General features: G+C 41.5%; 3 protein-coding genes across 3 annotated transcripts; all 3 read right to left on the bottom strand.

The window, feature by feature from the left end:
* Nucleotides 1-1,335: 1,335 nt before the first annotated feature.
* On the bottom strand, nucleotides 1,336-2,322 carry LOC150013668 (olfactory receptor 1J4-like). Its single transcript, XM_090275995.1, has one exon. The coding sequence runs from the start codon at nucleotides 2,320-2,322 to the stop codon at nucleotides 1,336-1,338; it is 987 nt and encodes a 328-aa protein (XP_090132121.1).
* Nucleotides 2,323-14,475: 12,153 nt separating this feature from the next.
* LOC150013667 (olfactory receptor 1J4-like) lies at nucleotides 14,476-15,462 on the bottom strand. The gene has a single exon (XM_090275994.1). The coding sequence runs from the start codon at nucleotides 15,460-15,462 to the stop codon at nucleotides 14,476-14,478; it is 987 nt and encodes a 328-aa protein (XP_090132120.1).
* Nucleotides 15,463-22,530: 7,068 nt separating this feature from the next.
* Nucleotides 22,531-23,517, bottom strand: LOC150013666 (olfactory receptor 1J4-like). The gene has a single exon (XM_090275993.1). The coding sequence runs from the start codon at nucleotides 23,515-23,517 to the stop codon at nucleotides 22,531-22,533; it is 987 nt and encodes a 328-aa protein (XP_090132119.1).
* Nucleotides 23,518-23,833: the final 316 nt, after the last annotated feature.

The following is a 23,833-nucleotide window of genomic DNA, read 5'->3' as shown; positions in this document are numbered from 1 at the left end:
ATAGCTCAAATGGTCAATGTCATGTTTTGTATTTTAAGCTATGACTTAAAAATTAAAAAGAACCCTGCCTGGTGTGGCTCAGTGGATTGAGCATTGGCCTGTGAACCTAAAGGTCACAGGTTCGATTCCCAGTCAGGGCACAGGCCTGGGTTGCAGTCCAGGTCCCCAGGTGGGGCATTGGAGAGTCAACCAATCAATGTATCTCTCACACAGCGATGTTTCTCTCCCTCTCTCCCTCCCTCCCCTTCTCTATAAAAATAAATAAATAAATGTTTTAAAATTTTTAAAAAGAAAGTAAAAATAATCTCTGCATATAGCACAGACAAAAATTATAAAATAATAATAATGTGTAATTCATAATAGAGGAATAATGAAATAACAGTATATATAATTTTTCAAAGGGAGGAAGACACGTGAGAATAAATGTGAAACAGATGTATCACATAGTTATATGGAAAATATAAATTCAAATATATTATGATTACATTAGATTTCACTAGGTAAATAGCTCCAGAAAAATAATAATGTTGCTATTCATGAAAAGAACAAAATCCAACTTTACATACACTTAATGAAGGACACCTCACTGACACTGTGGACACAGAAAAGTCTAAAGTGACAGAAAAGAAATGCCATGTAAAATTTAACAAGAAAAGCTGCATCTCTACTACATATCCTATAGTAATATCAGTATCTATATCTGTATATACATGTATGTCTACAGATATGGATATAAGGCATCAACCTTAATATGAGAAGTAGATGAAGTTCTAAGGCAGGACACATTGCTAGAAATACCTCCTAACAGTGTGCTGTTAAATGCATTGTTTAAAAGTCTGTCTCTCTTTTGTTAAAAGTTTTGCTCTGTAGCACATGCGACTTTTCATAGTGTAATTATTCTGATCATGGCTGATTGCAGTGCACCAACATGATGTCATTGAATGTGAGTTGGGAAGGCGTGCACACCATCAGCGTGAAGCCAACAAAAGCTAGCATAGAAGAATCAGTTCAAAAAAAAAGGAAGTTCACCAGAAAATGATCATGATGCCAAACCAGTGTGTCCTCATAACACAGCATAAAAATACATGAGCAAAAATGGACATATCTCAATGGAGAAAAAGACAAATTCATAATTATAATCCTGCAATATGCTTCACAAATGATTTTGCATATAATAAAAGATAATGGACAAAGGAAAATATTAATTAAGAATAAAGAATATAAACAATTCAAGCAGCAAACCTGACCTAGCTGACATATTAACAGCACTTATACATGACAACGGAATGCAAATTCTATTACAATTGTATGAGAGGTGTGAACCACACAATTTTGTTAGGAGATGTACTTCACTGTGTTCCTGACTGCAGTAAGAGGATTTAGTGATTGCCACTTAAAGAAGTTAACCCTGTTGACAAACATTTCTAAGGCCTGTTTTATGTCTCTGTTCCTCAGGCTGTAGATGAAGGGGTTCAGCATGGGGGTAACAACCATATACATGACTGAAGCAATTATGTATTCGGAATCCCATGATGAGGGCAAGAAGTAAACACCAGCAATTGTCCCGTAGTATAAAGACACCACAAAGAGATGGGAGCCACAGGTAGAGAGGACTTTCAAGAGTCTCTTAGTGGAGGGCACCCTTAGGATGATGGTCCCTATGCGGAGATATGAGCCTAAAACAATAACCAAGGGCAAGAATAAAAGCATTCCTCCCACGATGAAGATGACCTGCTGACTGAGGGAGATATCTGAGCAGCTCAGCTTCAGGAGCACAGAGAGGTCACAGAAGAAGTGAGTGATGGTATTGTCAGCACAGAAGGACAGTCTGACCAAGAGGAGGATGTTCAACAGGGCATTGCCACAGGAGACAATCCAGGAGGCAGCCACCAGCAGCACACACAGCCCCTCCCTCATGACGGTGGTGTAGTGTAGAGGGTGACAGATGGCCACGTACCTGTCATACGCCATCACAGTTAGAAGGAAGTCATCAAGACTGGCAAAAAATATGAAAAAATACAACTGAGAAACGCATCCCACGTAGGGGATGGATCGTTGCCGAGTCTGCATGTCCATAAGCATCTTTGGGACAGTGACAGATGACAGAGAAATGTCAGAGAAGGCCAAGTGGCTGAGGAAGAAGTACATGGGCGTGTGCAGGCGAGAGTCCAGCCTGATGAGCAGGATGATGAGCAGGTTGCCCAGCACCGTGGTCAGGTACATGCCCAGGAACAGGGCGAAGAACACGCCCCGCTGCTCCGGCCGGATGGGGAGCCCCAGGAGGAGGAACTCAGACACGCTGCTCTGGTTGTCCCTCCTCATGGTCCTCCTCTGTCAGCTGGGGACAAAGGAGGTTTGGGAATCTTCAGGATCCTGGAAACACAACCAGTACCATCACATCTCATACTGTGGGAAAACCATGAATTTTTCCTTTAATTTTAATTGTTTACACTTGTGCAGTTTTTCCATGTTTTTCACTTTTCCTGCCTCCCCCTTCTCTCAGGCAATCATCACACCATGGGTGATGCATATATGTTCTGTGGCTAATCCCTTCACCTTTCTTCTACCACTCCTTCTTTCCACCATTAATTTCTCACACCAGTGGATGCCTGCATCCTCAGTCTATCCCAGTCTGGTTCCAGGAGAGCATTGCACCCCTAAGGCAGCCAACAAAACTTCATTGCACAGAAGCAGGGAGGCGCTCATTGTTTCATTCAGCCATTATTCATTGAACATCAAGTCTGTGTCGGAAACTCTACTGAGGGCTGAGATGCAGCAGGAAAAAGAAAAGCAAGGTCTCCCCTTCAGGGAGCTGAGAACTTGATGAGCATGAGGAATAATTTCTACACCTGTCCAGAGCCAAACCATAATAATTCACTGTGGCAGAAACGGAAGACAAGTCCAGAAAACTGGAATCAGTGTTTTTGCCTTAAAGTAACGTGACACTCCAGTGCTGAGGCACCATTGTTGGAGTGATGTCACACTCCGCCTGTGAACCTGCCAGGCTCCATTGACTTTCAGCTGTAAAGTCAGGGACACTCCAGAAATGGGTAACTATTTAAAACCATGTGATTGAGAATAGCTCTGAAATCAGAGTAGTCCACAAACTGTCTTTTTCATAATAATGCTGACCATCTTGGGGTCATAAACACTGTGTTAAACACTAAGTTCAGGGCTTTATCTACTTTTTGTAATTAAATCCAACTTCAGCCTTACATTCCCAGGTTAAAAAATTCTTCACACCTGTAGTAAGAATGAATGTTCTTTTCCCCCTATATTAACTGTTAGGAAACAGAAACATAAGTTATGTAAATCTTATATGCATATATAAACTGTATGTATTGCCATTTTCTATAGGTTAAAAATACAAAATACTTTTTAATAGGGTCAATATCATTGTAACCCTATTGTGACATGTGGTTACTAGACGTACTGTGGTAATTGTTATTTAAATGTTGAATCACCATATTGTATACACCTGAAACTAACACCATATTGTATATCAACTATAATAAGAATAAACTTACAGGAAAAAGTCATCAAATATGTAGGTCAGTCTACTATGTCTGCATGATCAGAGCCTGTGCTCTTAACTAGTACCCATGGAAACATCTCCCATCATTGGGAGACCCTGTGTTACTTTAGGTTTGCAAGTAGCTCAATGTTTTCTTAGATCCCTACCTAGATAGTTCCATTCATTTATATGGATCTGTTTTTCAGTTTTCAAAGACCCTTACATTCATTTTCATTTATTCAAAAATACATATTTATTACACTCCCAGCCACACACTCACTGCATAAGCATCACACACACTCCTACTAATAATGAGAGGCTTGCTTGCGCCCCTTCTGACCCATCCCCATCCTGGGGGAAGGCAGGCAGCATGGGGCGGTCAAGCCTATTCAGTCACAGGCACACTTGTTAAACCACCACCAACACACTTTGTACATGCTCACACAACATGGTAACATACAGAAAACAAACAAAAAATGCACCTTCCTGCTCACACTCGAGTGTGTCACCCACAGACACAGCTCGCACATGCAGCAGCACACACTGCTGAGTGGAGGTGTGAGCCCTCTCTGACTTGACCTTGGCTCCTGTGAGGTCAGGTATCTTCCTGCTCAGCAGCAGAGCCAACAGTGTCACCCCTGATGCTCAGCAGTGACGCAAGTCCTTTTGACCACAGGCATGAGTCAGCAGTCCCGGATCACATGCCAGGAGGCTGATAACCTGGTCTACATGCACTTAAACAGGGCCCAGGTTAAGACTAACTCAAGAAAAAGTCAGGCTTTAGATACATGGCACACATATGTCCACGCATGAGCCCCTATCAAACAGCACATACATAAGCGTACACAATACAGGCAGACACACACACAGAGTCACGGACTTCGAGTCTCATCTATGAATCAACAACCACGCAGGCAGATTCATCCCCAAGTGCAGATTTCTAGCCCCTCTGACCTGTACTCATCCTTGGTGAGTTCAGACACCATGTTCTCCAGACTGTTGCCCAGTTCCTTAGGTTTTCCTTAGGAGGTCTCACAGCCACACAATTGGAAGAAATATCTGGGGCCTTGGCACTTCTACAGACTTTCATTTTCCTTAACCAGCTCCAGAGAAATGACTCAAAAGACAACACTTCCTTACTAATAAGAGACTGACACCAAGTCCCTAAGCTTCTGGCTAATTTCTGCCTGTCCTTTGGGGAGCTTGTGTCCAAGAGCCAGAGAGACTGGAGTCCTAGGGGACAGTGTCCCTGATTCTACTGATGCCCTGGACTCCTTTCTTCTTGGGCATTGTGCCAGGTGGGACAATGGATTTTCCAAATTTTATTTTGATATGATTTTAAAGATATACAAATGTTGTTAAAATAATATCAAGAATTCCTGGAAAGGCCTAACGACATTCCCCAATGGTTCACATTTTAATATGTTTACCTTCTGTGTGCATGTGCATATGTTTGTATATATGTATGTTTCAGGCCGGTATTTTCAGCAGATATACCACAGGGCATATTATTAGAAGACATATGATATTAATTTTTCTATTTACTGGTGTTTGAATCCTTGATCAACTGACTATAGTGCTGTCTCCCAGGTTCTCTACTGTAAATTTACTACTTTTTTGAAGTTAATGTTTCAACCTGGTAAATACTGGGTATCATTTGGGTAGTTATTTTGATAATATATAAATGTAACTTTTTCCTTATTAACATTTCACCCACTGTATTTGACATTCATTGGTGATTCCTTTTTTTACTTTCTTTTTCACAATTATACTTTATTGATTACGCTATATAGTTGTCCTAATGTTCCCTCTTTGCCTCCTTCCACCCAGCAACCCCACTCCCTCAGGGAATCCCCACACCATTGTTCATGTCCATGAGTTATGCATATAAGGTCTTTAGCTACTCAATTTCCTATATTGTACTTTACATCCCCATGGCTATTCTTTACTTACTTGTACTTATCAATCCCCTCACCTCTTCACCCATTTTCCTACACCCCCTCCCATCTTGCAACCATCAAAATGCTCTCTGTATCTGTGATTCTGTCTCTCTTCTTGTTTGCTTAGTTTGTTTTTTAGATTCTATTGCTGATAGATAAATATTTATTGCCATTCTATTGTTCATAGTTTTGATCTTCTTTTTAAATAAGTCCCTTTAACATGTCATATAATAATGGTTGGGTGATGATGAACTCCTTTATTTTTTTTTTTTGTCTAGGAAGCTGTCTAACTTCCCTTTTATGCTAAATGACAGCTTCGTTGGGTAGAGCAATCTTGGCTGTAGGGCCCTGCTTTTCAGTATTGAATATTTCTTGACAATCCCTTCTAATCTTCAATGTTTCTTCTGAGAAATCAGCAGACACTCTTACAAGAACTCCCCTGTAGGTAACTAACTTCTTTTCTCTTGCTGCTGTTAAGATTCTCTCTTTAGACTTCCAGCCAAGATGGAGGCTTAGACAGACCCACTCAGTCTCCCTCTACAACTAGAAAGGAATACAACTACCACAAAACAAAAGATAACCAGAAATTCCAGAAAATAAAACTACATGGAAGCCCAACGTATGAAGTTATAAACCAGCAGTGCTTGTCCGGACGGGTAAGCGGGGCAAAATCAGAACTGGAACAGAAAAATCAGGGAGTGCTTTTTGTGGTAGCAGTGGGGAGCGCGGCAGGGGGAGCAATCTGGGCTGCACTCGAGTCCCGACAGCTCACGACCCCAACCCTGAGAAAGGCAGCCTTACCATTGCTTCAGACGGAGAGGACCACAGGTTGGGGGGACAGATCCCGGTCTCCCAGCGGAGAATAACAGCAGGAATCCATCTTGGGCCCCCGCGCCCACACAAAGGGCCACAGCACGGCGAAAAATGTTGCAGACCACCGCCGGTCACCGGGTAGTGACTAGTATATGGAACTCCGCCCCCTACAGCCTGCCCATGAAGCAAAGCAAAACACAAATCTGTCAAAATTAAGAAGACAACAATTGAAATACTGCTAACGCAGCTCACCAGGCAGCAGATGAGGAACCTGACAGACAAACAAATAGGAAAACTTTCAGAGGCTCAGTTCAGAGCTATAGTTATAAGGTGGCTTACAGAATTAACAAAAGATTTCAGCAAGACAGGGAAGGAATGAAAGCCGCTCACACTGAAACAAACTAAAACACATATGAAACAAGTGGTGAGGAAATAAAATCCAGAGATCAAATCAACAAACCGGGACACAGGAAAGGAACAAACAGTCAACCAGTGCAGAAAGAGGAAACAAAGAGTAAGGAAAGTGAGGAGAGGATCAGAAACCTCTGGGACAGCTATAAGAGACCGAACATTCATATTATAGGATTGCAGAGAACAAAGAAGAAGAACTAGAAATTGAAAAATTATGTGAAAAAATAATGAAGCAGAACTTCCCAAACTTGGGGAAGAAAATAGACTTACAGGTCCAGGAAGCACAGAGTGTTCCAGAAAAACTGGACCCAGGGAGAACCACTGCAAGACACATTATAATCAAATTGTCAGAAATTAAAGATAAAGAGAGAATATTAAAAGCAGCAAGAGAGAAGAAAAGAATCATGTACAAAGGGGTCCCAATTAGACTATCAGCTGATTTCTCAAGGGAGACCCTGCAGGCAAGAAGGGACTGGCAAGAAATATTCAAAGTAATGGAAATCCAAAACCTACAGCCACAAATACTCTATCCAGAAAAACTGTCATTCAGAATAGAAGGGCAGAGAAAATTCTTCCTGGAAAAAAATAAAACTGAAGAAGTTTATTAGATCCAAACCACTATTATATGAGAGTTAAAGGGACTGCTTTAGAAGAAGGAGGATCAAAACTATGAACATTAAAATGAAAACTGAATCACAACAGTCAAAAACAGAGGCTAGAGTATCGAAATAAAGGCAAACTAAATAGGCAACGAGAGTGGAAAAAGAACTATAGGTATGGGGAACATACTGGGGGGAGGTCAGCAGGGAGGGGGAAGGGGGAGAGGAAGATAGATGGTACAGGAATTAAGAAGCATAGTAGGAGGGAATGGAATAGAGGGGAAGAGGTTGAGAAGAACTATATGCACAACCAATAGACATGGGCTAAAAAAGGGGGACAACTGAAGGGAGTGGGGCCACCGGGTGGAGGGGAGCAGAAAGAAGGAAATTGGGACAACTATAACAGCAAAATCAATAAAACATTTTTTTTTAAAAAGACTCTCTCTATATCTTTAAACTTTGGCACTTTAATTATGATGTGTTTTGGATTGGGCCTCTTTGCATCTATATTGTTTGGGACTCTCTGTGCTCCTAGACTAGCATGTCTATTTCCTTCACCAAATTAGGGAAGTTTCCTTGAGTTGTTTTTGCAAAATAGATTTGCAATTTCTTGCTCTTTGTCTTCTTCTGGTACCACACATGTGAATGTTGAAACACTTAAAGTTGTCCCAGAGGCCCCTTAAACAACCGTGATTTTTTTTGTGGGGTGGGGGGGATTCTTTTTTCTTCTTGTTGGTTTTTACATCCCTATGTTTCAAATCATTGATTTGATTCTCAGCTTCATCCACTTTAATATTGTTCCCCTGTAAATTGTTTTTTATTTAAATTAGTATATCCTTCATTTCTGACTGGATCTTTTTTATGCTGTTGAGGTCCCCACTAGGTTCCTTAGCATCCTTATAACCAGTGTTTTGAACTCTGCATCTGATAGATTGTGTAACTCCACTTGGTTAGTTCATTTTCTGAATTTCTTTTCTGTTCTTTAATTTGGACCATATTTCTTTGTCTCCTCATTTTGGCAGCCTCCCTGTGTTTGTTTCTATGTAGAGCTGCTATAACTCCCTGTCTTGGTAGCATGGCCTAGTGTCGTAGGTGTCCTGTAAGGCCCAGTAGCACAGCTTTCCCTATCACCCTAACTGGGTTATTGAGGTGCACCCTTCGTGTGGCCTAAGTACACCCTTCTCTTATAGATGAGCCTTCATTTCTGTTGGCATGTCAATGGAAGGGATTTACCCAGGCCAATCAGCTGCAAGGGTTGGCTGTGCCCACTGACAACCAACTTTAGGCCTTCCTGGAGGATCAGCTGTGCAGGAACAGGATGATGATGTTCTGATGTGGTCTGTAGCCATTCACTGGGTGCACAGGCTCTGGGTTTTCTCAGATGGTGCAGGTCAAAGTTAGCCACCACCCGTGTTCTTCCTGGGGCCACCCTGCATGAGTTATAAAGCAATCTGACATGGCTGCTACCTGTGCTGGGCTTGGAGGTTCCCACAAAAAGCCAAGCTGTGAACCTAGGCTGGCTGCTGCTAGTGCCAAGCATGGGGCCACTTAGCAAAAATATAGGTGATGGCGGCTCACTGAGGCTAGCTGTTGTTTGTTTGAGTGGATTTAGGAAATCTTGAAGCATGAGCCAAGACGAGCCATTCATATGGAAAAGCAACTGTCAACAGCTTCCGTGGGCCCATAGGTAGGGTGGAACAGAATCTCAGGGGATCTCCAGGACAGGGAAAGAAGTGTTAGCCAGGTCGATGGAGTCTCAGATATGTCACCCACCTGCCAGCTCTATGGCTCTGTGGGTATAAGGCTCAGAAAAGGGACAGTGACCTCTGCCTACCTTTCTGCCTAGGAGAAAGCTGTCCCACAGCTTTTCCCTGGCATCACACACTTCAGTTCCTCCCAGTATGTCACTGGTGCCTTTCAAGCTGCTACCCTGGTGCTGGAGCTCAGAGAGAGTGAGCCTAAGATTGTGTAGGAGTTTTTAAAGAGAACATTCTAGGGACTCCAGAAATTTCTTCCATCACTTAATCCCCACTGGTTTTTGCAGCCTGAAGTTATGGGGGCTTATCTTCCTGACACTGAAACCCTGGGCTGAGGGCCCTGGTGTCAGGCTTGAAGTCCTCGTTCCCATGATATCCCTCCTAAATTTTTATCTACCGCATGTGGATGTAGAACAAGCCTGTTCCACATCTCCACCTCTTCTACCAGTCTGGATGGATGTGTTTTCTTTCATTCCGCAGTTGTCGAACTTCCATTCAACTCAATTTCTGACAGTTATGAATGATGATTGTTCTATATTTTAGTTGTAATTTTGATTTGGCTGTGCAAGGAGGAGAGCCTTGTATACCTATGCCGCCATCTTGAACACACAGGTTATTCTCATATGACAAAATCATCGCAAATATAGTAGCCAAATGGTAATTTTTCCAACTCTGTTATTCTCCTATGTTTATTAGTTGTGTTTTCTCATAAGAAAGGAGTTACCGTTATTCCCCACTCATTTGTTTTCTATTTGTTTATATAACTATGAACTCCTGGATTTTTACTTATTATTCTGAGTTATAATCCATTACTATAGTTTTTCATTTTCAAGCTTTAGGCGTGTTTATTGTTTACAAGCATTCTAAATAATATCAGAGAAGTTAACTGGGGAATATATATAAAAGAAACACAAGAAGTGAAAACTAGAAACTAAAAAATTAAAGGAATGTTTACTCATGGGGTGGGTCAGGAGTGGCACAGAAAGAATGGGGGATGGAAACAGTATAGATCTTGATATATAGCATATAAATTTCCATCTATTTATAATTTTAAAACTCATGGGTTTGAATTGATATTTCCAGGTCTAGTTTGGCATCATAAAACTTTCTGCAGCTTTTCCTTTCCCAACACAGAGTATCTTTCCCACAACAGTGAGGAGTCACTGCCTTTTCCTCAATGTTTACTTACTTTCTGAATTTTTGACATGGGAAGAATTTCAGAATCTTGAACTCCTACCACTGTTAGTGACACATTAACTACATGCAGCCTCAGACTTTGTTTCCAGTTTATTTTTACTTGTGAGAGTATATAGACAAATTCTGAGTTCAAGAATTACTAGGGTACTTACTTAATTTTTCTCTAATTATGGTATTAATTTAAGATAAAGTTAGTATCATTTGCCTTCTTTACGCTATTTTGCTCTATGCACCACCTCGTCTATTTATTTTCTAGTGGCAAGAGACAACATAGTCATAACTAAACTAATAATTATAATCATCTCCCTATCTCTTCTATCCACCTCCTCTAGGTAAACCATCTCATTACTGTCTGATTTAGTCTTCCTGAGTTTTTTTGTTTTTTTTTTCTCAAATGGGCAGATTATGTATCCTTTATTTTCCCTTCATTTTTATATAAAATTTCTTTTTAAAAAACATTTTAAATATGCTTTATTATGTTGTTACAGTTGTTTCAATTTCTTTTCCCTTTGTTCCCCTCCACCCAGTGACATCCTCCCTCCAGTTGTCCCCCCCCTTAGTCCATGCTCATTGGTTGTGCATATAGTTCTTCTTAACATCTTCCTGTCTACTCCACTTCCTCCTACTATGCTTCTTAATTCCTGTACCATCTCCCTCTCTTTCTCCTCTTCCTCTTCCCTGCTGACCTCCCCCCATAATGTTCCCCATGCCTATAATTCTTTTCAACTCTCATTGCCTACTTAGTTTGTCTTTGTTTCGGTTCTCTAGCTTCTGTTGTTGGTTGTTGTGATACAGTTTTCATTTTAATGTTCATAGTTTTTATCCCTTTTCTCCTAAACAAGTCCCTTTAACATTTCATATAGCAGTTGCTTGGATCTGATCAATTCCTTCAGTTTTACTTTGTCCTGGAAGAACTTTTTCTGCCCTTCTATTCTGAATGACAGCTTCGCTAGATAGAGTAATCGTGGTTGTAGGTTTTTGCTTTTCATTACTTTGAATATTTTTTGCCAGTTTCTTCTTGCCTGCAGAGTTTCTTTTGAGAAATCAGCTGACAGTCTTATTGGGACCCCTTTGTACATGATCCTTTTCTTCTCTCTTGCTGCTTCTAATATTCTCTCTTTATCTTTAATTTTTAACATTTTGATGATAATGTGTCTTGCAGTGGTTCTCCCTGGGTCCAGTTTTTCTGGAACTCGCTGTGCTCCTTGGACCTGTAAGTCTATTTCCTTCCCCAAGTTCGGGAAGTTCTCTGCTTCATTATTTCTTCACATAATTTTTCCATTTCTAGTACTTCTTCTTCTCATTTTCCTCACTTCTCATTTCCTGTTTCTGCACTGGTTGACTGTTTCTTCCTTCCCTATGTTTCGGTTTGTTGATTTGATCCCTGGTTTTCTTGCCCTCACCACTAGTTTCGTATGTATTTTTGTTCATTTCAGCAGGACTAGCCTTCATTCCTTCCCCATCTTGTTTAAGATCTGCTGTTAGGTCTGTAAGTGCTTTTATAACCAAAGCTCTGAACTGTGCCTCAGAAAGAATTCCTATCTGCTGCTTCGTTAGATTAGAAATTTACTGTCTGGTCAGCTGCGTTACTGGGATCTCTATCATAATCTGTGTCATCTTTAACAGTTTTGTGTTTACCTTTGCTTCCTAGGCAGGGCTGTCACACCTCCTACGCTATAGAGGGCAGAGCCCCATTACTCATCACAACCGGGAGATCCATCTCACCATGCTGTGGTGTTTTCACTGTACTGCTGCTGTCACTGTTGCTGCTGCAGCCAGCACAGCTTGACCGCTCCTCCATGGCTTCGCCCCTCCTACCTGCCTGGGTGAGCATCACTTCTTTATAATTTCATATGTTGGACTTCCATTTATTTTCTGGAACTTCTGGATATTGCTGGTTTTGCGGTAGTTGTATTCCTTCTTAGTTGTGGAGGGAGATGTGGTGTGTCAGTCTAGGCCTCCATCTTGGCCGGAAGTCTCCTGTGTTTGTTTACTTCCATGTCCCAGGGAGAGCTGTCATTCCTACTATGTTGTAAGGGGCGGAGCCTTAGGGATTTGTCAGTAACAGGCAATCTGTTTCACCACGTTGTGGCGCTGTGTGTGGAGGAGGGGTTTGAGAGGGAACAATGCCACTTGCCCAGCACTTGCCCCTTTTCCAGGCACTTCTCCCACTTCTGCACTGGACTGGCACCCCTCTAGCTGCTGCCCTGGCCGTCTTTCCCATAGTGGGTGTGTCTGAGGATGTTCTAGGTCTGTGAGGGCCCTTTAAACAAGTGGATTCTGCAGAGAGACAGGCAGTTTCTGCCTCCGTCTCAACCCCCACTGGTTTGCACAGTCAAAAACAATGAGGCTTGATTTTCCCTGGAGCTGGGACAGTGAGCTGCTCTGGTGAGGAACTGGGAACACTCCCCAGGTGTCCCTCCTGACTTTTAAAATGTGTGACTGCACTTACCGCCTGCCTGCCGCTGCTGCCACCACCTCACCATGTCCTATCCAACTGGGCTCTGCCCCTCCTACCTGTCTGGATGAGTATTTCTTCTTCATATCTTTGTTTGCTGGACTTCCATGCAGTTTGATTTTCTGGAACTTCTGGTTGTTTCTAGTTTTGAGATAGTTGTATTCCTTCTTAGTTGTGGAGGGAGATGCATCATGTCTGTCTATGCCTCCATCTTGGCCGGAAGTCTTTATATAAAATTTCAGTGCTGTAAGTGCACTTTTACACATTGCTTTTTTCCACTTAACGATATATCCTGATGTTTCTCCATATTGATTCATATATACTTTTGTTTTTATTTTTTTCACAGTTGCAAAATACTCTATTTCAATGATGTTCTATAGAGTATACTTTAGGAGTCCTAGAATGAAATACTGGTGATGAGTCTCCTAAATGCCATGAAATGTGTATCTCAAATAGCTCAAATGGTCAATGTCATGTTTTGTATTTTAAGCTGTGACTTAAAAATTAAAAAGAACTCTGGCTGGTGTGGCTCAGTGGATTGAGCACTGGCCTGTGAACCTAAAGGTCACAGGTTCGATTCCCAGTCAGGGCACATGCCTGGGTTGCAGTCCAGGTCCCCAGGTGGGGCATTGGAGAGTCAACCAATCAATGTATCTCTCACACAGCGATGTTTCTCTCTCTCTCTCCCTCCCTCCCCTTCTCTATAAAAATAAATAAATAAATGTTTTAAAATTTTTAAAAAGAAAGTAAAAATAATCTCTGCATATAGCACAGACAAAAATTATAAAATAATAATAATGTGTAATTCATAATAGAGGAATAATGAAATAACAGTATATATAATTTTTCAATAGTAGGAAGACACGTGAGAATAAATGTGAAACAGATGTATCACATAGTTATATGGAAAATATAAATTCAAATATATTATGATTACATTAGATGTCACTAGATAAATAGCTCCAGAAAAATAATAATGTTGCTATACATGAAAAGAACAAAATCCAACTTTACATACAGTTAACGAAGGACACCTCACTGACACTGTGGACACAGAAAAGTTTAACATGACAGAAAAGAAATGCCATGTAAAATTTAACAAGAAAAGCTGCATCTCTACTACATATCCTATAGTAATATCAGTAGCTATATCTGTATATACATGTATGTCTACAGATATGGATATAAGGCATCAACCTTAATATGAGAAGCAGATGAAGTTCTAAGGCAGGACACATTGCTAGAAATACCTCCTAACAGTGTGCTGTTAAATGCATTGTTTAAAAGTCTGTCTCTCTTTTGTTAAAAGTTTTGCTCTGTAGCACATACGACTTTTCATAGTGTAATTATTCTGATCATGGCTGATTGCAGTGCACCAACATGATGTCATCGAATGTGAGTTGGGAAGCTGTGCACACAATCAGCGTGAAGCCAACAAAAGCTAGCATAGAAGAATCAGTTAAAAAAAAAGTAACTTCACCAGAAAATGATCATAATGCCAAACCAGTGTGTCCTCATAACACAGCATAAAAATACATGAGCAAAAATGGACATATCTCAATGGAGAAAAAGACAAATTCATAATTATAATCCTGTAATATGCTTCACAAATGATTTTGCATATAATAAAAGATAATGGACAAAGGAAAATATTAATTAGGAATAAAGAATATAAACAATCCAAGCAGCAAACCTGACCTAGCTGACATATTAGCAGCACTTATACATGACAATGGAATGCAAATTCTATTACAGTTGTATGAGAGATGTCAACCACACAATTTTGTTAGGAGATGTACTTCACTGTGTTCCTGACTGCAGTAAGAGGATTTAGTGATTGCCACTTAAAGAAGTTAACCCTGTTGACAAACATTTCTAAGGCCTGTTTTATGTCTCTGTTCCTCAGGCTGTAGATGAAGGGGTTCAGCATGGGGGTAACAACCATATACATGACCGAAGCAATTATGTATTCGGAATCCCATGATGAGGGCAAGAGGTAAACACCAGCAATTGTCCCATAGTATAAAGACACCACAAAGAGATGGGAGCCACAGGTAGAGAGGACTTTCAAGACTCTCTTAGTGGAGGGCACCCTTAGGATGATGGTCCCTATGCGGAGATATGAGCCTAAAATTATAAGCAAGGGCAAGAATAAAAGCATTCCTCCCTCGGTGAAGATGACCAGCTGATTGAGGGAGATGTCTGAGCAGCTCAGCTTCAGGAGCACAGAGAGGTCACAGAAGAAGTGAGTGATGGTATTGTCAGCACAGAAGGACAGTCTGACCAAGAGGAGAATGTGCAACAGGGCATTGCCACAGGAGACAATCCAGGAGGCAGCCACCAGCAGAACACACAGCCTCTCCCTCATGATGGTGGTGTAGTGTAGAGGGTGACAGATGTCCACGTACCTGTCATACGCCATCACAGTTAGAAGGAAGTCATCAAGACTGCCAAAGAAGATGAAAAAATACAACTGAGAAATGCATCCCACATAGGGGACAGATCGTTGCCGAGTCTGCATGTCCATAAGCATCTTTGGGACAGTGACAGATGACAGAAAAATGTCAGAGAAGGCCAAGTGGCTGAGGAAGAAGTACATGGGTGTGTGCAGGCGAGAGTCCAGCCTGATGAGCAGGATGATGAGCAGGTTGCCCAGCACCGTGGTCAGGTACATGCCCAGGAACAGGGCGAAGAACACGCCCCGCTGCTCCGGCCGGATGGGGAGCCCCAGGAGGAGGAACTCAGACACGCTGCTCTGGTTGTCCCTCCTCATGGTCCTCCTCTGTCAGCTGGGGACAAAGGACGTTTGGGAATCTTCAGGATCCTAGAAACACAACCAGGGCCATCACATCTCATACTGTGGAAAAACCATGAATTTTTCCTTTAATTTTAATTGTTTACACTTCTGCAGTTTTCCCATGTTTTCCACTTTTCCTGCCTCCCCCTTCTCTCAGGCCATCACCACACCAGGGGTCAGGCATACATGTTCTTTGGGTGATCTCTTCGCCTCTTTTTTCCACTGCTTCCCTCCCCCCATTAATTTCTCACACCTGTGGATTCCTGCACCCTCAGTCTATCCCAGTCTGGTTCCAGGGGATCATTGCACCCCTAAGGAAGCCAACAAAACTTCATTGCTCAGAAGCAGGGAGGCGCTCATTGTTTCATTCAGCCATTATTCATTGAACATTGAGTCTGTGTCGGAAACTCTACTGAGGGCTCAGATGCAGCAGGAACAAGAAAAGCAAGGTCTCCCCTTCGGGGAGCTGAGAACTTGATGAGCATGAGGAATAATTTCTACACCTGTCCAGAGCCAAGCCATAATAATTCACTGTGGCAGAAACGGAAGACGAGTCCAGAAAACTGGAATCAGTGTTTTTGCCTTAAAGTAACGTGACACTCCAGTGCTGAGGCACCATTGTTGGAGTGATGTCACACTCCGCCTGTGAACCTGCCAGGCTCCATTGACTTTCAGCTGTAAAGTCAGGGACACTCCAGAAATGGGTAACTATTTAAAGCCATGTGATTGAGGATAGCTCCGAAATCAGAGTAGTCCTCAAACTGTCTTTTTCATAATAATGCTGACCATCTTGGGGTCATAAACACTGTGTTGAACACTAAGTTCAGGGCTTTATCTACCTTTTGTAATTAAATCCAACTTCAGCCTTACATTCCCAGGCTAAAAAATTCTTCACACCTGTAGTAAGAATGAATGTTCTTTTCACCCTATATTAACTGTTAGGAAACAGAAACATAAGTTATATAAATCTTATATGCATATATAAACTGTATGTACTGCCATATTCTATAGGTTAAAAATACAAAATACTTTTTAATAGGGTCGATATCATTGTAACCCTATTGTGACATGTGGTTACTAGACTTACTGTGGTAATTGTTATTTAAATGTTGAATCACCATATTGTATACACCTGAAACTAACACCATATTGTATATCAACTATAATAAGAATAAACTTACAGGAAAAAATCATCAAATATGTAGGTCAGTCTACTATGTCTGCATGATCAGAGCCTGTGCTCTTAACTAGTACACATGGAAACATCTCCCATCATTGGGAGACCCTGTGTTACTTTAGGTTTGCAAGTAGCTCAATGTTTTCTTAGATCCCTACCTAGATAGTTCCATTCATTTATATGGATCTGTTTTCCAGTTTTCAAAGACCCTTACATTCATTTTCATTTATTCAAAAATACATATTTATTACACTCCCAGCCACACACTCACTGCATAAGCATCACACACCCTCCTACTAATAATGAGAGGCTTGCTTCCGCCCCTTCTGACCCATCCCCATCCTGGGGGAAGGCAGGCAGCATGGGGCGGTCAAGCCTATTCAGTCACAGGCACACTTGTTAAATCACCACCAACACACTTTGTACATGCTCACACAACATGGTAACATACAGAAAACAAACAAAAATGCACCTTCCTGCTCACACTCGAGTGTGTCACCCACAGACACAGCTCGCGCATGCAGCAGCACACACTGCTGAGCGGAGGTGTGAGCCCTCTCAGACTTGACCTTGGTCCTGTGAGGTCAGGCATCTTCCTGCTCAGCAGCAGAGCCAACAGTGTCACCCCTGATGCTCAGCAGTGACACAAGTCCTTTTGACCACAGGCATGAATCAGCAGTCCCGGATCACATGCCAGGAGGCTGATAACCTGGTCTACATGCATTTAAACAGGGCCCAGGTTAAGTCTAACTCAGGAAAAAGTCAGGCTTTAGATACATGGCACACATATGTCCACGCATAAGCCACTATCAAAGAGCACATACATCAGCATACACAATACAGGCAGACACACACATACAGTCAGGGACTTCGAGTCTCATCTACGAATCAACAACCACGCAGGCAAAGTTGTCTCGAAGTGCAGATTTCCAGCCCCTCTGACCTGTACTCATCCTTGGTGAGTTCAGACACCTTCTGCTCCAGACTGCTGCCCAGTTCCTTAGGTTTTCCTTAGGACGTCTCACAGCCACACAATTGGAAGAAATATCTGGGGCCTTGGCACTTCTACAGACTTTCATTTTCCTTAACCAGCGCCAGAGAAATGACTCAAAAGACAACACATCCTTACTAATAAGGGACTGACACCAAGTCCCCAAGCTTCTGGCTAATTTCTGCGTACCCTTTGGGAAGCTTGTGTCCAAGAGCCAGAGGGACTGGAGTCCTAGGGGACAGTGTCCCTGATTCTACTGATGCCCTGGACTCCTTTCTTCTTGGGCATTGTGCCAGGTGGGACAAAGGATTTTCCAAATTTTATTTTGATATGAATTTAAAGATATAGAAACATTGTAAAAATGATATCAAGAATTCCTGGAAAGGCCTCACGACATTCCCCAATGGTTAACATTTTAATATGTTTACCTTCCATGTACATGTACGTATGTTTGTATGTATGTGTGTGTCAGGCCAATATTTTTTTATTATTATTTTTTCTTCTTGTTGTTTTTGCTTCCTTATGTTCCAAATCATTGATCTGATTCTCAGCTTCATCCACTCTATTATTGTTCCCTGTCAATTGTTCTTTATTTTAATTAGTGTATTCTTCATTTCTAACTGGATCTTTTTTATGCTGTTGAGGTCCCCACTAAGTTCCTTAGCATCCTTATAACCAGAGCTTTGAACTCTGAATCTGATAGATACATATCTGCATCTGGTTAGTTCTTTTTCTGAAGTTTATATCTGTTCTTTAATTTGGACCATATTTCTTTGTCTCCTCATTTTGGCAGCCTCCCTGTGTTTGTTTCTATGTAGAGCTGCTATAACTCCCTGTCTCTGGTAGCATGGCCTAGTGCCATGGGTGTCCTGTAAGGCCCTGTAGCACAGCTTTCCCTATCACCCAAGTTGGGTTATTGAGGTGCACCCTTCGTGTGGCTGAGTACACCCTCCACTTGTAGATGAGCCTTCATTTCTGTTGGCAGGTCAGTGGAAGGGTTTTACCCAGGACAATCAGCTGCAAGTACTGGCTGTGAACACTGACCACAAACTTCAGGCCTTCCTGGAGAATCAGCTGAGCAGGAACAGGGTGATGATGCTCTGATGTGGTCTGTAGTCATTCACTGGGTGCACAATCACTGGGGTTTCTCAGATGGTGCAGGACAAAGTTAGTCACCACCCGTGTTCTTCCTGGGGCCACCCTGCATGAGTTATAGAGCAATCTGACATGTCTGCTCCCTGTGCTGTGAACCTAGGCTGGATACTGCTAGTGCCAAGCCTGGGGCCACTTAGCAGGAGGTATAGGTGGTGGGAGCTCACTGAGGCTAGGTGTTGCTTGTCTGAGTGGATTTGGGAAGTTGTGAAGCATGAGCCAAGACCAGTCATTCATATGGAAAAGCCACTGTTAACGGCTTGGGTGGGCCCATAAGTAGGGTGGAACAGAATCTCAGGGGATCACCAGGACAGGGAACGATGTGTTAGCCAGGTTGATGGAGTCTCAGATACGACACCCACCTGCCAGATCTGTGGCTCTGTGGGTAGAAGGCTCAGAAAAGGGACAGTAACCTCTGCCTACCTTTATGTCTGGGAGAAAGCTTTCCCCCAACTATTGCTTTGGTGTCACACAATTTAGTTCCTCCCTGTATGTCACTGGTGCCTTTCAAGCTGCTACCACAGTGGTGCAGCTCAGAGAGAATGAGCCTAAAACTATGTGAGTTATTTAAGAGGACCTTCTTGGGACTCCAGAAGTTTCTTCCCTCAACTCAGTCCCCACTGGTTTTTGCTGCCTGAAGTTATGGGAACTTATCTTCCTGACACTGGAACCCTGTTTTGGGGGGGCCTGGTGTCAGGCTTGAACTTCTCACTCCCAAGATATCACTCCTAAATTTTGCTCTAGGACACGTGGGTGTGGACCAGTCTTTTCCAGAACTCCGCCTCTTCTTCCAGTCCAGACAGATGTTTTTTCTCTAATTTCGTAGTTGTCAAACTTCTATTCAACTCAGTTTCTAACAGTTATGAGTGATAATTGTTCTATATTTTAGTTGTAATTTTGATGTGGTTGTGCAAAGAGGAGAGCCGTGTATACCTATGCTGCCATCTTGACCACACTGGTGATTCTTATATGGGAAAATTATCCCAAATGTAGTGGCAAAATGGTAATTTCTCTAATTCTGTTATTTCTCCTATGTTTATTAGTTGTGTTTTCTCATTAGAAAGGAGTCACCCTTTATTCCCCACTCACTTGTTTTCTATTCGTTTATATAACTATGCACTCCTTGATTTTTACTTATTAATCTCTGAGTTATAATCCATTACTGTAGTTTTATATTTCGAAGCTTTAGGCGTGTTTATGGTTTACAAGCATTCTAAATAATATCAGAGAAGACAACTGGAGAATATACATAAAAGAAACACAAGAAATAAAAATTAGAAAGTAAGAAATTAAAGGAGCCCTGGCTGCTTGTAGCTCAGTGGATTGAGCATCGGCCTGTGAGCCAAGTGTCACTGGTTCGATTCCCAGTCAGGGCACATGACTAGGTTGCACGTCAGGTCCCCAGATGGGGGCTCGAGTGAGAGGCAACCACACAGTAGGAAAAAAAAAAAAAGAAATTAAAGGAATGTTTACTCATGGGGTGGGTCAGTACTGGGACAGAAAGAATGGGGGATGGGAATGGTATACATCTTGATACATAACATATAAATTTCCATCTATTTATAATTTTAAAACTCATGGGTTTGAATTGGTATCTCCAGGTCTAGTTTGACATCATAAATATTTTTGCAGCTTCTTCTTTCCCAACACACAGTCCCTTTCCCGCAACAGTGAGGAGTCACTGCCTTTTCTTCAGTGCTTACTTACCTGCTGAATTTTTGGACATGGGAAAAAGTTTCAGAATCTTGAACTCCTACCACTGTTAGTGACACATTAACTACATGCAGCCTAAGACTTTGTTTCCAGTTTATGTTTAATTGTGAGAGTATATAGACAAAATTCTGGGTTCAATAGTTACTAGGGTACTTATTTTATTTTTCTCTTTGGTCTAATTATGGTATTAATTTAAGATACACTTAGGTTCACTTGCCTTCTTTATGCTATTTTGCTCTATGCACCACCTCGTCTATTTATTTTCTAGCAGCAAAAGACAACATAGTCATAACTATACTAATAATTATACTCATCTCTCTATCTCTTCTATCCACCTCCTCTAGGTGAACCATCTCATTAGTGTCTGATTTAGTCTTCCTGTGTTTCTTTTTGCTCAAACGGGCAGATTATGTATACTTTATTTCACCCTCATTTTTATATAAAATTTCATTGCTGTACGTGCACTTGTGCACATTATTTTCTTTCCCTTTAACAATATATCCTGATGTTTCTCCATATTGATTCATATATATTTTTGTTTTTATTTTTTCACAGTTGCAAAATACTCTATTTCAGCGATGTTGTATAGAGTATACTTTAGGAACCCTAGAATGAAATATTGGTGATGAGTCTCCTAAGTGCCATAAATTGTGTATCTCAAATAGCTCAAAAGTCAAAGTCATGTTTTGTATTTTAAGCTGTGACTTAAAAATTAAAAAGAACTCTGGCTAATGTTGCTCAGTGGATTGAGCACTGGCCTGTGAACATAAAGGTCACAGTTTTAATTCCCAGTCAGGGCACATGCCTGGGTTTCAGTCGAAGTCCCCAGTTGAGGCATGTGTGAGGCAACCAATCGATGTAACTCTCGCACAACGATGTTTCTCTTCCTCTCTCCCTCCCTCACCTTCTCTATAAATATTAACAAATAAAATCTTTTAAAAATTTTTTATAAAAGTAAAAGTAATCTTTGCATATAGCACGGACAAGAATTATAAAATAATAGTAATGTGTGATTCATAATAGAGGAATAATGAAATAACAGTATATATAATTTTTCAAAGGGAGGAAGACTTGTGAGAATAAATGTGAAACAGATGTATCACATAGTTATATGGAAAATATAAATTCGAATATATTATGATTACATTAGATGTCATTAGATAAATAGCTCCACAAAAATAATAATTGTTGCTATACATAAAAAGAACAAAATCCAACTTTACATACACTATTAACAAAGGACACCTCACTGACACTGTGGACACAGAAAAGTCTAATGAGACAGAAAAGAAATGCCATGTAAAATTTAACATGAAAAGCTGCATCTTTACCTGATATCCTATAGTAATATCTGTATCTATATCTGTATATACATCTATGTCTACGGATACAGATATAAGGCATCAACATTAATATGAGAAGTAGATGAATTTACAAGGCAGGACACATTGCTAGAAATATCTCCTAATTTTAAATGAAATAGTGTGCTGTTAAATGCATTTTTTAAAAGTCCGTCTTTCTTTTGTTAAAAGTCTTTCTCTGTAGCACATGCGACTTTTCATAGTGTAATTATTCTGATCATGGCTGATTGCAGTGCACCAACATGATGTCATCGAATGTGAGTTGTGAAGGCGTGCACACAATCAGCGTGAAGCCAACAAAAGGTAGCCTAAAAGAATCAGTTCAAAAAAAAAAGAAAGTTCACCAGGAGTGGATCATGATGCCAAACCAGTGTGTCCTCATAACACGGCATAAAAATACATGAGTAAAAATGGACATATCTCAATGAAGAAAAAGACAAATTCATAATTATAATTATACAACATGTTTCACAAATGATTTTGCTTATAATAAAAGATAATGGACAAAGGAAAATATTAATTAGGAATAAAGAATATAAACAATCCAAGCAGCAAACCTGACCTAGCTGACATATTACCAGCACTTACACATGACAATGGAATGCAAATTCTATTACAGTTGTATGAGAGATGTCAACCACACAATTTTGTTAGGAGATGTACTTCACTGTGTTCCTGACTGCAGTAAGAGGATTTAGTGATTGCCACTTGAAGAAGTTAACCCTGTTGACAAACATTTCTAAGGCCTGTTTTATGTCTCTGTTCCTCAGGCTGTAGATGAAGGGGTTCAGCATGGGGGTAACAACCATATACATGACCGAAGCAATTATGTATTCGGAATCCCATGATGAGGGCAAGAAGTAAACACCAGCAATTGTCCCATAGTATAAAGACACCACAAAGAGATGGGAGCCACAGGTAGAGAGGACTTTCAAAAGTCTCTTAGTAGAGGGCACCCTTAGGATGATGGTCCCTATGCGGAGATATGAGCCTAAAATAATAACAAAAGGCAAGAATAAAAGCATTCCTCCCGCAGTGAAGATGACCAGCTGATTGAGGGAGATGTCTGAGCAGCTCAGCTTCAGGAGCACAGAGAGGTCACAGAAGAAGTGAGTGATGGTATTGTCAGCACAGAAGGACAGTCTGACCAAGAGGACGATGTGCAACAGGGCACCGCTACAGGAGACAATCCAGGAGGCAGCCACCAGCAGCACACACAGCCCCTCCCTCATGATGGTGGTGTAGTGTAGAGGGTGACAGATGGCCACGTACCTGTCATACGCCATCACAGCTAGAAGGAAGTCATCAAGACCGCCAAAGAAGATGAAAAAATACAACTGAGAAATGCATCCCACATAGGGGATGGATCGTTGCTGAGTCTGCATGTCCATAAGCATCTTTGGGACAGTGACAGATGACAGAGAAATGTCAGAGAAGGCCAAGTGGCTGAGGAAGAAGTACATGGGCATGTGCAGGCGAGAGTCCAGCCTGATGAGCAGGATGATGAGCAGGTTGCCCAGCACCGTGGTCAGGTACATGCCCAGGAACAGGGTGAAGAACATGCCCCGCTGCTCCGGCCGGATGGGGAGCCCCAGGAGGAGGAACTCAGACACGCTGCTCTGGTTGTCCCTCCTCATGGTCCTCCTCTGTCAGCTGGGGACAAAGGAGCTTTGGGAATCTTCAGGATCCTGGAAACACAACCAGTACCATCACATCTCATACTGTGGGAAAACCATGAATTTTTCCTTTAATTTTAATTGTTTACACTTGTGCAGTTTTTCCATGTTTTTCACTTTTCCTGCCTCCCCCTTCCCTCAGGCCATCACCACACCATGGGTCAGACATATATGTTCCTTGGCTAATCCCTTCGCCTTCCTTCTAGCACTCCTTCCCTCCCCCTATTAATTTCTCACACCTGTGGATGCCTGCACCCTCAGTCTATCCCAGTCTGGT

Source organism: Furipterus horrens, unplaced genomic scaffold (assembly GCF_987537825.1).
Source record: "Furipterus horrens unplaced genomic scaffold, mFurHor1.1.pri manual_scaffold_4, whole genome shotgun sequence".
In the NCBI taxonomy this organism is placed as follows: Eukaryota; Metazoa; Chordata; class Mammalia; order Chiroptera; family Furipteridae; genus Furipterus; species Furipterus horrens.
Note: the sequence above shows the minus strand (reverse complement) of the source record. Positions and strands in the feature narration are given on the sequence as shown.